Source organism: Taurulus bubalis, assembly GCF_910589615.1.
Source record: "Taurulus bubalis genome assembly, chromosome: 16".
NCBI lineage: Eukaryota > Metazoa > Chordata > Actinopteri > Perciformes > Cottidae > Taurulus > Taurulus bubalis.
Window position 1 is genome coordinate 11,496,181 of NC_136604.1, and position 16,113 is coordinate 11,512,293.

General features: G+C 41.7%; 1 protein-coding gene across 1 annotated transcript; it reads left to right on the forward strand.

Annotated features, from left to right (window-relative positions):
- Nucleotides 1-328: 328 nt before the first annotated feature.
- Nucleotides 329-15,249, forward strand: nup153 (nucleoporin 153). Its single transcript, XM_079232079.1, has 22 exons — nucleotides 329-421; nucleotides 3,440-3,650; nucleotides 3,752-4,027; nucleotides 4,418-4,557; nucleotides 5,492-5,620; nucleotides 5,804-5,920; nucleotides 6,064-6,108; nucleotides 6,251-6,304; nucleotides 8,483-8,623; nucleotides 8,710-8,762; nucleotides 8,959-9,094; nucleotides 9,457-9,615; nucleotides 9,730-9,828; nucleotides 9,927-10,011; nucleotides 10,104-10,205; nucleotides 10,303-10,944; nucleotides 11,069-11,248; nucleotides 11,410-12,237; nucleotides 12,808-13,233; nucleotides 13,404-13,622; nucleotides 13,751-13,937; nucleotides 14,317-15,249. Exons 1-22 carry the CDS (start codon nucleotides 344-346, stop codon nucleotides 14,405-14,407), a joined length of 4,398 nt encoding a protein of 1,465 aa, XP_079088205.1. The 5' UTR covers nucleotides 329-343; the 3' UTR covers nucleotides 14,408-15,249.
- Nucleotides 15,250-16,113: the final 864 nt, after the last annotated feature.

A 16,113-nucleotide genomic window follows, 5' to 3' on the forward strand; every position in this document is an offset into this window, starting at 1 on the left:
ATTTAACATAAATAGCTAACTATTAATTGCCTGTCAACATTGTTGATCCCTTTTCACTTGATTGACTAACATTCAATTGAGTAATATTTTCAAATCTACTGTAGTAACTAAATGATGCGTCCCATCGATAATATAATCAATATATTAAAAAAACATAGCTATATCACAATTTTCAGTCACAAAATAACCCATGCTAGAGCCATGTGGTACAAAGTCCCGTAGGTCAAACTGTCCTCTTTGTTTCGTTCAGCTACTACATTTCCCACAGTGCTTTGCGATTGGCTGTGGCTGGATGACAGCTATCCGGCGCCGAAACACCGATAGACACTCAGACGAAAAAGCCATGGCGGCCACGGGTGGAGGGAAAATTAGAAGCAGGAGATATCATATCGCCTCTAAACCTTACGCCAAGAATAAACAGGTACACCGAATAAAAGTGATCGTGTTAAGAACCCGTGTCGAATACGTTCCGGGTATTGCAGTGCCATTATGTCTTAGCTATTGTTATTGTTTGGTTGGAGATATTTTATGGCCTACCATTAGCGCTCGTGGCCTCCACGCGCTGCTAGCATGTAGAGGCAATGCTAGTTAGCTGGCTTACAGGTTAGCATAATCAGACGGACTTGACAGGTGAAATCACGGCCCAGTGAGTCGTTTAGACTAGTTTATCTGTGTTTTTAAGTAAAATGGCACACATGCCGCGTTGGGTTAAGCAACGTTGGCTCTACTAGTCAGTTCGTAGCTGTTGGCTAAGTTGGCAGAAAGCAAGGAAGTAGAATTGTGTAGCTATTGCTAGTTAGCACGCTAGCATTAGCGAGCATCGTATTGTTGTCTCTGGTTTTGGAGTCATCGCACCATCTCAGGGAAAAGTGACATGATGGTTTGGGTCAACATTACACCTGTCTTCATCTCTGGGTAGACACCTTTCTGTCAGTTACACTGTATGATAATGTTTCTGGCCTGTCGGAGTCATTTTGGATGTTAGGCTAGCTAGCGTTAGCCCAATCTCTGCCAGTTGAATTGCGCAGGAAGCATTGGCTGATTGGGAACCCACATGGTTGCCCGAGTGGACTCACTTGCCGCCTAGACCTCAGCTAATGTTGCCGTTAAAACCGCTCCAATCAGTTAATAAATAAAAGACGTGTCTTGATGCACGACTACCCCATTAAACTACTTTGTCATTAGTTATCACGGGGATTATTCTATTGACCTATAATTACGAGGTTGTTTATATTAATGTCAGCATATTGGTGTGTTACCTGACTGGAGAGGCAACTAAACTAGAAAGCTTACTTTAAAATGATGGCAGGGAGTTTGAATATGTATAGGGATACAAGCAGTTGACCATTGTGACTAGCTAAACGCTATTAAATAGATATATTCATTTAACATTTTACGTGGTAAACAAGATTGGGATGAATCGTAATTGTTTATGGCAGTTTGTTTTATCGCAGACTTCTCTAACTCTAAATGCTTCTGTTTTCACATGTAGTATCATACGGTTTAATTCCATGAAACCATATTCAAATTCACCAACCAGCGTTTGTTAATATTATCATTATGGTAACTTTATAAATATATATCTGCTATTACAGTGTGTTATAAAGAAGAGAGATTGATTGGAAAAATGCCTTCATGCCAATAACAAACAAACTTGAACATGTAATATTTTAGTTTGAATAAATGTTATCATTGGTTAAACAGTGTCTCAGTCATTCCAAATAAAAGCCATAATCACATCTTCTAATGCTCATATGTTTGATTAAATGACAAATAGTGCGGAAGGGTTTGAAGTCTATACAAATGAGTCTGGACTTAAGTCAGTCCAAAACTCTCATTATCTAAATCTTGTGTATAGTTAAACTTAAAAGGTGGGCTCAGCTTTTTTTCCAATAGCTTAGTTGACACGACACAGCTGGATAAAAAGCAGAAAGAGCGTGATGAGACATGTAGTAACGTTTGTGTCGCCTCTTTCTTGATTCATCTGTGGGATTGCTTGATTAAAAATGGGAGTCTTTTTGCGTCAATGCTCACCTCATCTCATGACATAAATTTAATAATACGACTGGAAGATCTAAAAATGTCAAAATCTAGATGCACTGATCTGCTTAATTACTGGAATGTTCAATGAAAATTATTCTTTGTTTCTGTGAGACATGGCGACTTTCAGAGCGCACTGGCCCTCTGTTCACAGCAGAAATGCAGCGCCTTTCAATCCTTATAACAATTGCTTATGTAGCGCTTGGTGGGATATACACTTGCTCATGACCAGTTCAAGTGGTGTGTATTTGCATAAAGGTTAAAGTACAGAGTTGCCCACAGTTGTATTTTGTAGATAAGCTGGCAACAAGAGGCACATATGGCTCTTATTGGGTGTTGAAAGCTACCATTGGTTAGAAAGGGTCCTTATGAAGTGATACTAGCTAGCCCCTTCTCTTAACCTTTTCCCTTTCCATCTACTTTCTTGTCATCAGAACAACATAACCGGCATCAAAGTACAGTTACTGTCCTAGTCTAAGTGCTTTAAGAATTGTATTAATACAAATTGCTGGACGAGTCTGTCAAGAGTTTTACAGTTTTGTTCAATGCTCTGCAATACTGCCTTTTTGAATAAGTCAATGCATTCATAGATTTTAGGTTTTGTTCTCTTATATTGCAACTTCAAAGCTGCATCATGAAGTCATGAAGCATTTAATGCTGGTTTATCCCACTACTGGAGTGCATTTTGCTCAAGGCACTAAGTGTCATGGCTCTTGCTTAACTTTTGGCTACACAATACACTGCCGGACCAAACTCTTAGCTCTACAAACCCACTCAAAAATGGTGGATATATTCAAGTTGGCCGTTAAAACCTCTAAATGTAGATTGTGGTTTTTAACCAGTTTGTTACAAGTCATCGATTTTACAGAAAAGAGCTTTCTAGATAGATCCGGGGAATTGTGTACTTTCTAAATGTGATGTAGGAAACAAGAGTCATCCTTATCAACTGGAATTCATCTAGACTTCAGTACAGTGCTGACCAGCGTCACTGGCTCACTGCTTCACAGAAACATGCACAGTGCCTGACCCAGTTTCACAGTGTCATACTCAGCCTAATGGCTTCCTATTGCAAGTTGGCATGTTCACCTTTTTCAGATCGTAAAATGCAATGTTCATTGCTCTATTTTGTGCAACTGTTGTATATTATTTAAAAGAACTTAAAAACAAATTATTTGGAACTGCATTGTCACAAATTCATCATATTTGGCTAAACTGTTTTGTATTCAGCGTTGCCTTACACACATTTACTTATATCCAATGCTGATTGTCAAGGGAATTTTCTAATGAGGAAGCTACAGATAATGGCCGGACTTGATGCTACTTTGTTGTGTCTCTCTATATGCTCATTTCATCCCTCTGTTTACGACTTCCTCTCTCTCTCTCCATGTTTTTTTATCAGCAACAGTCAGGCCTCATCAGTCGAGTGACAGACACAGTAAAGAGCATCGTTCCTTCCTGGCTGCAGAAATACTTCAAGAGTGAAGATGCTCCTGAAGGAGCTGTACTGGAGACAGACCAGAACTGCCAGCCACCACCTCCTAATGGCGGCGAAGAGGGACCTCCTCCCCTTGATGGATGTGACTCCACAGAACAAAGCACCAGTAACACAGGTCAGTCACTCTTCACCTTCATCTCTTCAAAAAGATTAGCTAGGGAATTTAATATCTCATACATGAGATGCTCACCTGTGACTTATTTCTCTTTCGCACAGAGCCCTCAACCAGCCGGGCATCTCTAAACTTTCAGGACTATGTGCTTTCTCGACCTCCACTGAGTCGTTCACACCTCCACTTTCCACCGCTGGATGCCTCCTCCCCGACCCTGGGGGCCTCTAACAGCCTTTTCTCCCAACCCTCCACCTCCTCCGCCCCTGGACCCTTTTCCACCGGCTTCTCCTTGGTCAAAGAAATCAAGGACAACCTCTCGCAGCATGAAGATGATAACATCTCCACCACTAGCGGCTTCTCCTCCCGCGCCTCAGACAAAGGTAAAAGCAGAGTGACCTCTTCACAAATGATTAGTGTGTTGATAGCATGTTATCTAAACACTGATTTTATTAACATATAACAATGTCTGTCTCAAAAAATCTTTGCAATCCCTGTATTGTGTTTGAATTCTATTTCTTCCTTTAGTTGTCTTCACCATGCAAAATGCGCCACCCTTGCACAATGCATTATGCCATTGATTCAAATGTATAAAAATGTTAGTAAGCACTAACTACCTGTGTTTCTATCTTTGCGTGCTCTGAGCCTACTGAGTTAAGTTTTAAGTAATCATTGGTAAATCTGAGACTGGTCTGATAAGTTACATTTCTGTATTGGTGCTCTCTTAAAATGGAGATAAAACTCTGTTTTCTTTGCTTCTGTTTCTTTAACAGATGTCCCCACTTCCAAAACGGCATCACTTCCCCAACTTTGGTCCCCAGAGATGGACAGAATACAGTCTGGGCCTCAACCTGCCCAGTCCAGTCTTAGAAAGCCTTCTTTCAACCTGTCAGTATTTGGAACTTCTTCCAACGTGAGTATCTGTGGGTTTGTTCATCAAGATACCGAGTAATACTTTCTGAAAGAACAGAAGTATGCCACAAAGCTCCGCATTTTGCTGATTCAGGGTTTGATGTGGCGCTGTGCCTTTTGAAGAAGTGACCCACTTGGATATAAAATGTCTGTCTGGAATTTGGTCCATGGACCAAACACAAGTCCTGTGTACCACAGGCGTCTACAAATTTCAAGTTGACTAATACTTTTTAGGTGTAGATATATTTTTAAGTTTCAATTATAATTATTGGGGAATTCATGTGCATTATCTGGAAATCTAATGTTAGATTCACAAGTGATTTAACATGTTGGACATTCATTTTTAATATGCATGGCAACATGCCAGACACCACACTGCAGTCTATCCAATTCAAAACAACATGTCTGCTTTGTGTGCATTCTGACTTGGATTCATTAAAGTTATGAAGACAAACTCTAGAGTGACAATACAAGTCTGAGCTTTTAGCATCAAATGTTCTTAATATATTTCTATATCAAACCCTGTGTGGATTGTTATATATATATATATATAAATATGTATATATCTCTGTGTGCGCGCACTGTGTGTGTGAGTGCTAGAAGCCCCGCCCCCTCGAGCCCCGCTCTGCATGCAGGCAGACAGAGAGCAGAGCAGCGAGTGTGCTCTGATCTGCACTATTTTAATAATCGTTTTTAGTGTGCGGGCACCGCGCTACCTTTTTAGTATCTATATACTGTGCAACTTTACAGAGTAGTGTAAAAAAAAAAAGTATTTAAATCGGCTCAGGCACCGGAAGGAAGCACCGAAATCTGAGTTGCTTTTCGGTCCGGTAGGTACCGGACGTGTTCTCGGTACCCAACCCTATTGATAGGTAACACAATGAAGCAGCTTCACTTAATCCTAATGTAATAGAATTTAACCATCTCTCTTCCAGTCGTCATTAAACAGCACAGTACTAAACTCCAGCCAGCTCGGAGATTCACCCTTCTACCCCGGGAAGACCATGTATGGCGGGGCAGCTGCAGTCAGGAGCTCTCGCGCTCGTCCTGGAACACCGTACCAGGTGAGCCAAATACTTCATATAGTTAGCTAGCACACTTGGTTTAACATGTTATATTCAGTCTACATGTGCATTTAGCATTGTGGCTGTTTAAGTTGAGCAGCCTTTAATGGGTGAACACCGACGTCATAGGAGGAATGTGACTAGTGTTTAATTGAAGACTAAATTAGCGCATCTGATGTGTAGGCCCCGGTGAGGAGACAGATCAAGGCCAAGCCTGCTGGTGCTCAACCCTGTGGGGTGACCAGCGCCACAGCGAGACGCATCCTTCAGTCCTTGGAGCGAATGTCGAGCCCCCTGGCTGTGAGTACACTAACACACACACACCAGTATCTACTCTTTTCAAACTTTATTTTACCTCAAAGTCTGAGAGTATTTAGACGTTTGCTGTTTTGCCAATGAGAATGTTAATGTAATGTGACACCATCAGTTTTTTTCTTCTACAGGATGCTAGGAGAATCCCAGCAGCAGCCTCATCCCCCTTGTCAGCAGTAAGAGCTTTTTAATGTATATATTTTTGCATGGACATATGACAAGTATGAGAAGAAATTTTGACATAAAAAAACAACCGGAAAACACCTATTCATTGTCTAATAATCAAATTGTTTTCTGACATGAGTTTCTTTTTTGCAGTCAATGGATGGCACAAATCTAGATGTTTCACATTTCCAAGCAAAAAAGAAACGTGTAAGTACCGATTTTTTTATTTATCTACATTGAGCGTTGTTTTTCATATGTGATAACTCATATATGTCTCTGTATGACTTTAAGCACACTCTATTTATGCACAACTAAAACACTGGGCGTGTGTTTTGTAGTTTAGCGCAGGGGTCGGCATAATTATTTTTATTTTTTGCACAATTGACAATCTTGCAAAGTGAACACCTCTTATCTTGGAGTATTTTTAACTAAAATGTGCCTCCCATCCTATTACGTTGCTGTCTAACACCTTTCCCTGCAGTTGATCATGATTTGCAGAGTCACGCCCTCGGTAAATACTCTGTGAACTGTGAATCCGAAAAAAGAAAACTCAGTTAGCAAACAACAAAAGATTTAATGTTGAGAACAAGCACACTTTGCTGAAAAATATCAAGCTGCAAACGAGTGAAAAAGAGCGATTTCTCAACTTCTGCAGCAAAGTAAATATACTTTCACGAAGTGGATCAAGTCTCCAAACTCAACTACTGCTGCTAGTTCTGTGGCAGCTCATGAGATAGTGAGGCGTCCGTTCGTAAAAACTTATCCGTCCTCGGGAGCGTTTCCAAACACCTTTTTTGTTTTCGTGGCTCTAGTCTAAAAATCCGGCGTGGTGTGGACGCTCGGTGTAAACGGAGCAAAAGTTATGCTTTTCAAAAAGGAAACGTAGTCGTGTGGACATGGCATATTTATTTCAGAGACCTTCAATGTAGGCCGACACATGACAGTGTATTTAACAGTTTGATATATATTTGTTATCGCGATACAATGTCAATAATTGTCTTTATTATTGTTCTATAATTTCATAAATACAACACACTATAGTTGTTGTATATATATTATGACTATATATATACAACTTTATAAACTTTATCAAATGGCTTTTGCGGCTCCAGACAAATTTTATTTGATGGAAAATAGGGAAACTGGCTCTTTGGATAGATAGGAAAGGTTCCGACCCCTGGTTTAGTGGTATGAACAGAGATGTCATTGTCCAAACCCAGCACCACTTGTTGTGGTTTGTCCTCCTGTCATTTCCTGTCCTACTGTCAGTTGTTCTCTACGCCAGTTAACAGGATTTTCCTTGGTTGGGACACAGTTGTTAGCCGCTCTGTGTGTTTTTCTTTATGTGTTGGCAAGCAAAAGAACGCTAGACTCAAGACTGTTTTTAGCTCATGAAAGTGTGCTAAAACTTTAAGTGCTTAACAACCAGCACAAACACACAAAGTTTGCTGTTCAATCGTGCCAGCTTTGGATTGGACTTGACCTCAGTAATAACGGTCAGGCATTCCCATCTGTGACAGCTGCTTTGTAAATCCTAACAATGGTGTATTGATGCTCACAGGTCCATAACAAGAAAACCCTACTATGTAACTGAGCCTTTTGTGGCCGACTGTTGCCTCAGGATTTACCTTTGTAGTCTAACATATTGTACAACACATCATTCATTTTTTCGGCCAATACTGATGATGATGCATCTGAAAAGGATGTATTGGCTAATAATTCATTTCTAGCCTAAACAAACCATCTTAAAACTGTTACCTTTGATTTGTTTATTTAACAAATTGTGACCAAGATGCATACTGAGCTAGACATTTTACAGTTGAAAAATCAACTTGCCTCTGGTGTACAAACTATGATATGGTGACACTGTTTCTAAATGACCTTAAACATAGTTTGGCATTTCCGTCTGCAAGTCTTGTAACTTTTGGATCTAACACTGATGCCGTATAATATATCTGCAGTTATAATATTGCTTAAATATCCAATTTATATGTAACTCTGCTTGCTGCTGCCACAACCAAATTTCCCCTTGGGGATAAATTAAGTATATATCCTATCCTATCAACCACTGTTTTTTTTTAAATTTAAAATTATTGTTGTCAACAAATAGCCCAAAGAAGAAGAATTGATCCTGTAGTGTCTGTGTAGGCACAGATATACAAGAAGCTTGGCTTGTGTTTGTTGTAGTTATACAATTTTACAATATCGTAGAGATGTTACTGTTCACACTCTGGAACAAAGTTTAATTTCTTATTTCAGAGGATAAACTCTGTTCATTATATTAAAAGCAGTGTTTCGATTTAATGGTATAACGAGCTCTGTGGCATGAAGACAAAGGCTCTCTCTCATCTTTGGACTTTATTTACCACCGTTTCTTCAATTCAGATGGATCCTTCCCTCCCACCGGTGCAGAAGCTGATGATTCCTGTTGCAGCGTCGGTGTCAGGAAACCGCTCTGTGTCCTTTAGGCCGACTTTAACTCCAGGAGGAGTGAGCCGAACTCTTGACAGGACCCCAAGAGAGATGGTCAGAAACAGTGCTGCATCATATTACACTATTGCATTTGTCCCCTATAACTTAATGCTACATCTGTTGTTGTTTTGTTCCCTTAGCCTACAAGACAATCACCGAAACTACCTGAAGCAACCCCAGGTCCATCTCGAAGGTAAAACAGGGTTGCTCTAATTGACCAGACAAGAAAGTTAGACTTGACTAAGAGAACGAGGCACTATAACCTGTTAGCCACATGTCTAGTTACTGTCATACAGTTTCTTTCTTTTTTGGATGCCTGACTGTGGCTCTCTGTATCATTAGTTTATTTTACTTACTATACCTGTTCCTGTGTACGCCTTTACTACTAGCACAACGATTTCCAGTGGCCCAGCCTATCCTCTGTCCAGCACGCCTGCAGCCAGCAGCGTGAGCTCTGGAGGGGGCAAGATGAAGAGGGACAGGACCAGTACACGGCCTTCCACTAAACGCCCTGAAGAGGAAGAGGTAAGGGCTTTGAAACTAAAAACCTCAGTGCTCTGTTTCTAAAAATGTTATATACATTTAAGTTAACATTATTGATGTATATCTTAACTAGATTAGAGTTTTCCAGCACTTATCATTTTGATATACAAATAACTTGTTTATAAAAGTGGTGTTGGTACTTTTATACCGGGGCAATATGGAACTTATTTTCAGGCCGAGCCAAGAGAAAGGTCATGAATCCAGATCAGACGATGTGCCTTGATGCATCCAGATTGTTTTTAAAACATGGGTTCATCTCATTTCACCATCAGTCTGAAAGATGCACAGTTTAGGAATGACAGACAATGGGCATACGATGATATTCTCTTGTTTTCTGACTTTAGGTGGCTGAACTACCGGACCTACCAACCATTTCACTTCCCATCGGCACCTCTGCCTTGCCTACCTTCAGCTTCTCCTGCCCTCTTCCCCCTCTCGCCACCGACAACACGGCTCCCAACCTCACGCACGTGACTCCTGCTAAGGAAACTGTCACAAATAAGGTCTGTCTTAAACTTGTCTCATTCTATTACAGTGCTGCTCCAAGTCTAATGGTTGTTATTATTTGGTTATATTATATATATTTATTCACTTTATTGTTTTCTTTTTTTCTCCAGGAGTCACCAACGACCTCGACACCTCCCTCTGTACCTTATACTTTTTCCTCCCCTATTGTCAAAGCAACTGCTGCTAGTCCTCCTTCCTTTTCCCCCTCAGTGAGTAAATGGTTTATCTCTTAATGTTTAGTAATGTATTAGATTGACATCTAGGTACAACAGTAACGTTGATAATAATTGTTTTTTCCTGTTTGTAGGCTGGATTTACTTTTAGTGCACCTGTAGCAAAGTTAGGACCCTCCATGTCAAATGGGAAGTTGTCCTCTCCCATAGTTGCAGCAGGTAAGACAGTTTTCTTAAAATTGGCATGATGCAGATTTTTTGCCTTTTCTCAGAAAAACGGTTTGATCTTTGTATTTTCTTGTCTTCTACAGTGAAGTCGGCAACCAGCAAAAGCACTGAAGATTTTGATGGACCTTTCAAGCCAGCCAAGACCCTGAAGCAGGGTAGTGTTTTGGACCTTCTTAAGGCACCTGGTAAGAATCAATAACTCACTAAACATTCACAGTATTTGTTTTGCATCATTTGGTTGACATGGTTGTTCACCGTTTAAATCCTTTACTTGCTGTCTAGGTTTTGCTTCTCCCGTTGCTCAGACTTCCCCGGGCCCAGACAGCAATCGGCTGCAGACCTCCACACTATCCACAGCCCCCTCCTCCATTAACGCCACCTCCACCCCCTCTGCAACAGGGTTCGTCGATATGTTCAAAGCCCCGCCAGGTTGGGACTGTGATGTCTGCTTGGTGCAGAACAAGTCATCAGACACCAAATGCGTTTGGTGTATGGCCCCACAGCCCTCCTCAACCAAAGCTATGGACAGTAAAACTTCAACGGCCACCTCGGTTGGGCGAGAGAGCAGCAGCACGAACACCACCTCCACCACTACAACTACTGCAGGTTTTGGCACAATGTTCTCCAAACCTGCAGGAACATGGGACTGTGACACATGCCTGGTTCTAAACAAACCTGATGCAGTAAAGTGTGTGGCCTGTGAAACGGCCAAACCTGGGACGGGGCTTAAACCCTCACTGACTCTTCCTTCAGCCTTCTCAGCTGTTAAGGCTGTATCCACGCCTACTGCCCCTGTTTCTACAGGCTTCATTGGATTTGGAGACAAGTTCAAAAAGCCTGTGGGTGCATGGGAATGTGATACATGTATGGTAGAAAACAAGGCAGAGGACACAAAGTGTGTGGCCTGCACGAGCGCCAAACCAGGTAATGCCAAATCTTTGTTTTTTGTGAGGGTAGAATTTCACTAACTGTCATTGATTTTTAAAGGCATCTTAAAAGTAAATTGTCAGTTTAGTGAAGCATCTCTTTTTCCTCATCTTCACAACAGGAGCTTCAGCAGGAGCCTCTTCTTCAGCCAGCAATGCTCCAATGTTTGGGTTAGGAAATGCGTTCAAGATGCCAGAAGGTGGCTGGGATTGTGACGTCTGTCTTGTCCAGAATAAGGCTGCTGATGTCCAATGTGTTGCCTGTCAAGCAGTCAAACCTGGAGCTAAAGTGGAGCCCAAAGGTAACCACAGTTTTCTGAAAGTAACAAAGGTTACGGTACTCACAATTTCATATAAATGTTTGTTTGCTTTATATTAGACTGTCAAGATCACCATACAAATAGTCAAAATATTCAACACTTTTCACATTTTTACATTTGTGTTGTACTTTATTTCTCTGAAGCGTTTGGTTCATCAGACATTACCTCGGGATGTGGATCTGTAGGTTTCAAGTTTGGAAGCTCGTTGACAGAATCCTCATCATCTTCATCAGGTGGATTCAAATTTGGAGTCCCATTTGGAAGCTCCTCATCAGAAACCACTTCTAAAGACGTTACTGCCTCATCGGGGTTCAAATCTGAGGGCTTTAAATTTGGGACTGCCTCTAGTGATGACAAACAGTCAGACCAATCTGCTGCAGGTTCTGGGTTTAGGTTTGGAGCAAGCGGTGGGATAGCATTTGGAACTGGCTCATCTAACACAGAAAGTAACTCCACCAAGGGCGGCTTCACATTTGGACTCTCAAAACCGGAGGAGAAAACGCCAGACACTACCACCAACCCATCCTCTCGTAGTTTTACTCCTCCTGCCCCTTCTCAGGAGAAAAGTGAGGGGGCTGCATCATCAAATGACACCACAGCTACAACCACCACGACCACCTCTGGGTCTGTATTTGGGAGTATGGCGACCACCACACCACAAGGTGGCTCTACTTTTGGAACCTTACAAACAGACAAAGAGCCAGCTGCTCCCACGTTTACTTTTGGGAAGCCAGAGGAAAAGAAGGAAGCTGCTGCCTCCTCGGCGCCGTCTGCCTTCCTCTTTGGTGCTGCTAGTAAAGATGCAGATGCTGGCGCAGCGGCCGCCTCAGGAGGCTTTTCCTTTGGCAAGCCCAGTGCTCCTACAGAACAACCTCCACCCGTCTATAATTTTGGCAAGCCAGCAGACAAGAGTGAAACGTCAACTGCAGAGGCCCCAAAGCCGTCTTTTAGCTTTGGACAAAGTGCTGCCGGTGAGAGAAATTTTGAACAGTGAACTGTTGGAATGACTTTGTGAATGCTACGCATTCTGTTGCTATATAATGCCTTGCAGATTTGTTTTTTTTTCCTGAGTTTTCATTTATTTTATCTGAGTAGTTTTTGTAGTTTGACAGTTTGCTCACAATTTCAGTCACCAAATTAATTGCTGAGATCTGGGTCACATCGGCATGTTTTTGTCGATGCTTTCTTAAAAACAGAGAGCATTATTCTCAGTTAACTTTCCAGAATAAAAAGGGGGCCGGGGAGGATTGGAAAATTAAGGTAAACACACAGGAAATGTCCATTCTTATTTTCTTTTGCAGTGAAACAATTTGCTTCAAGTATAGTAGGTTTAACTTGGTCCAGATGTCAGCAAAACAATGTAAGGAGTACTTCAGCGATTTAGTATTGAACTTTAATTTCCTGGGGCCACATAACGTTCCCCTTTAGCCATTATACAAGTCATGGACTGAGTAGTATATGCTGTTCGTAAACTGCCTTTCATGTGTCCCTTTTACTACTGCACTATGTGAAACATAATCAACTCTTCGTTCCCTCGACAGATTCTTCTACTGCTCCAAAACCAGGATTTTCCTTTATGGTTGGTAATCCCACCAACACCGTCAACTCCACCACTTCGTCATCAACCACCTCGATGCCCAGTCTGTTCGGCACCACCATCAGCAGCAGCAACAACAACAGTTCCACTCCAGCTCCTGCTCCTTCTGCAGCTCCTAGCACTTTCATGTTCGGTCAAACTGCTGCAACATCCAGTGACGCTCCACCAGCTAAAGCCTTCGTCTTTGGTCAGAGTCAGGACAACCAGCCGCCTGCCCCGTCATCTGCCCCTCTGAACTCTACTCCCGCTCCAGCCTCAGGACAGCCCTTTGTCTTTGGTGCTCCTGCCAGTGCTGCTGTTCCTGCTGCTGTCGCTGCTGCTCCATCCTTCGGCTTTGGAGCAGCAGCAGCCACTGCTGCCTCAACTTCAGGTCCGTATTTGCTCATGTTGGTTCTTTCTGATAATGTAAATAATCATGATGTCTGTTTTGGACTTACGGCATAACAATGAAACCTTGCCATTCAATATTATTGAATATTTATTTTATATTTACAGTCTGTACATGTATTGATATCTTCAATCCTTTCTTTTCTCTAACAGCTCCATCTGCAGCTCCCTCACCATTTGCATTCAGCTCGGCCCCCTCTGGTGGATTCGGGGCCAATCAGACTTCTTCATTTGGTTCCTCCTTTGGATCCCCCTTCACAGCCACACCGTCCCAGCCCCCAGCCTTCGGAGCCAAACCCAACGCCACACCTGTCTTTGGCCAGCAGACCAATTCCACACCTGTATTTGGGGCAACTGCTAATACTGCACAAGGTGGGTGACCAACAGTAAAATCCATTTTCCTTTCAGGTTGTCCATGGTACCAAAGACTCCGGCTACGTGCATTATGAAAGTATATTTATCATGCGTTCAAACATGTAAATGTGCCACATTTTTCTCAGGTGGAGGCTTTCAGTTTGGAGGAGCCAGTGCATTTGGAGCCACAAACAATGCCTCAGGAGGAGTGTTTACTTTTGGAGCGGGATCAGCAGCTTCTCCTGGTCCCCCTGCAAACCCCGCCATCATACCCCAGGCAGGACCCCCTGGAGGTGGATTTAACTTTTCTCAACCTCCAGCATTCAATATGGGGTAAGTTGCATTTCCTCAGTTTACAATATTTTAACAAGTATTCAGAGTAGCTGTACTTTTATTATAGTTGTTCAATAACTATAATCAAATGTACATTTGACTTGAGTGTAATGTAGCCAAGTGGCAGACTGTTAGTTTTGAATACTACAGATTGCTATCAATGTTGGTGATTTCTTTAAGCTGAGATGCGGTGAAACATAGGAACAACATCAACTTGGCTCATTTGGCTTTTGTCCATGAAAAATGTGCCATTACCGTCATATGTTTTTGAAAATGCCTAGATTTATTAAGCATTGATATTGCCTAATGATTATTGGTTAACTTCAGTTGTTGCAAAAGGCAATGCTTACAATAATGGTGATGTCATTTGCTCTTCCAGGTCAGCGAAATCCTTCACCCCCCCTCCTCCTGCTGGACAGCAAGCGATTGCTGGGCGCAAGATTAAGACAGCGGTGCGGCGCAGAAAGTAGAGCCATGTAAACTCGACTATACCGAAGACTTGACTTTGACTTGACTGTATCCTCACTGAAGGCTGAATAAAGTCCTGGAAGGTCTCAGCTAAACACTGAAATGATTAGGCGTGTGAAGAAGGACCGAGGCTTGGGGCCACTTTGTGCTCAGACTGGACGTGTGTGCGTGTTTTATCTCTAGGCTGAACTGATCATTCAGAGGTTTTCACCGGAGCCGTTAACATGTGAGACTAATCCCACAGGACTTCACATGAAAAACAACTGTTGACTGAATAATGACACTTACTTAGAAAAGAACAATCAAGCAAAGACCCCTGCTCAACACCATGAAACAAGACAGTTATATCTATATTTTCAACAACACTGGCAAATGTCTGCTAGACTTTAGGCATGACTTTTTGTAAGAAAATCACAAAGGCAAAAACTGCAAATGTAGAGTTGTGAGTGTACACAAAATCCTATTAATTAGTATGGGTGATCAGGTTATGTGCTGTGATACGCAGAGAGGTAGCGAGAGCTGTGCGGCAAATCTCCAGTGATTATCCTTAAAACTATTAAGACTGCTCCTCTTACAGGAATCAAGGTGCCGTTGGAGATGTGGCCGTGGTGTCAGTGCGGTGTGCTGTATGTACAGGAATGAGCGTGTAATCTTTGTGGTGAATGCAGCGTGCTTGTTTTTTCCCCCTCCCCCTCTTATGTACAGACTTAAAGTGTGTTTGGTTTATTTGTACATGCTAAGGTTGCGTGTTGGTATGCGTATGAAAACTGAACGTTAGAGTTTTCACCTGGGCCGCTAGCTAGCATCGCCATAGGTGAGCAAGCAAATGAATGTTTAAACTAAAACAAGGGGAGGAAGGAAGGAAGGAAGGAAGGAAGGAGGGGGCAGGGGTGGGAGAGGGGAAAACGTATCCATGCACTGTGGAGGACGGACCAGGTCGGAGGCTTTCGCCCTAGTTCAACTCCTTTTGGACTTTGTAGTAAATGCAGTTTCCGAACTCTGTCACATCCTTAATTCTTTGACCTCTGGTTCCCTCCACTACTCTGCTTTTGTGCCGTCTTGTCTCTCTCTCTCGTTTCCTCCTTCATCCTGAGTGCTTATACTCTCCCTTTTACTTTAAGACCAACTTCTTGACTCAAAGATTAACATCTGTATGGATTTATTTCCCTCTCCCTCTTTATCTCTTTCTCTTAATTGGCCTTTGAATATTATTATAAAAACCTGTAAATAGTGATGTGTTTTTTTTTTTTTTATCTGTGAAGTTGAATTTTTTTTTTGGTGTTAAATCCGCATTCAGCATTTTTGTCTTTAGAATTTATGTAAATTCCTATATTCAAAGTTGCCCAAATCCATTTAAAAGGAGCTTAAATGCAAATTGGAGAGCCTTTGATGACTAAAGGTATATTGGCTTTTCTGATCCACTTTTGTTTGGACCAAAACCAGTATTGTACAAAGTATTAAGTATATATTTTTCTATTGCGTGTTTAAATGGACGAGGGTGACTTTGGATGGTAAGGAAGTCAGTTTAATTTTAAAGCCATGATTATTACTGGATGAGTGATACAAATTAAAACCATGGGTAATTACCATCAATAAAACTATAAAAACAATTCATGTTTTCTGTTGTTGATCTTTTCATACAGAACCCACAGGATTTATTTGATCAACTTATTAAGTCTTTATTAACTCAATATCACCTAAATTATTT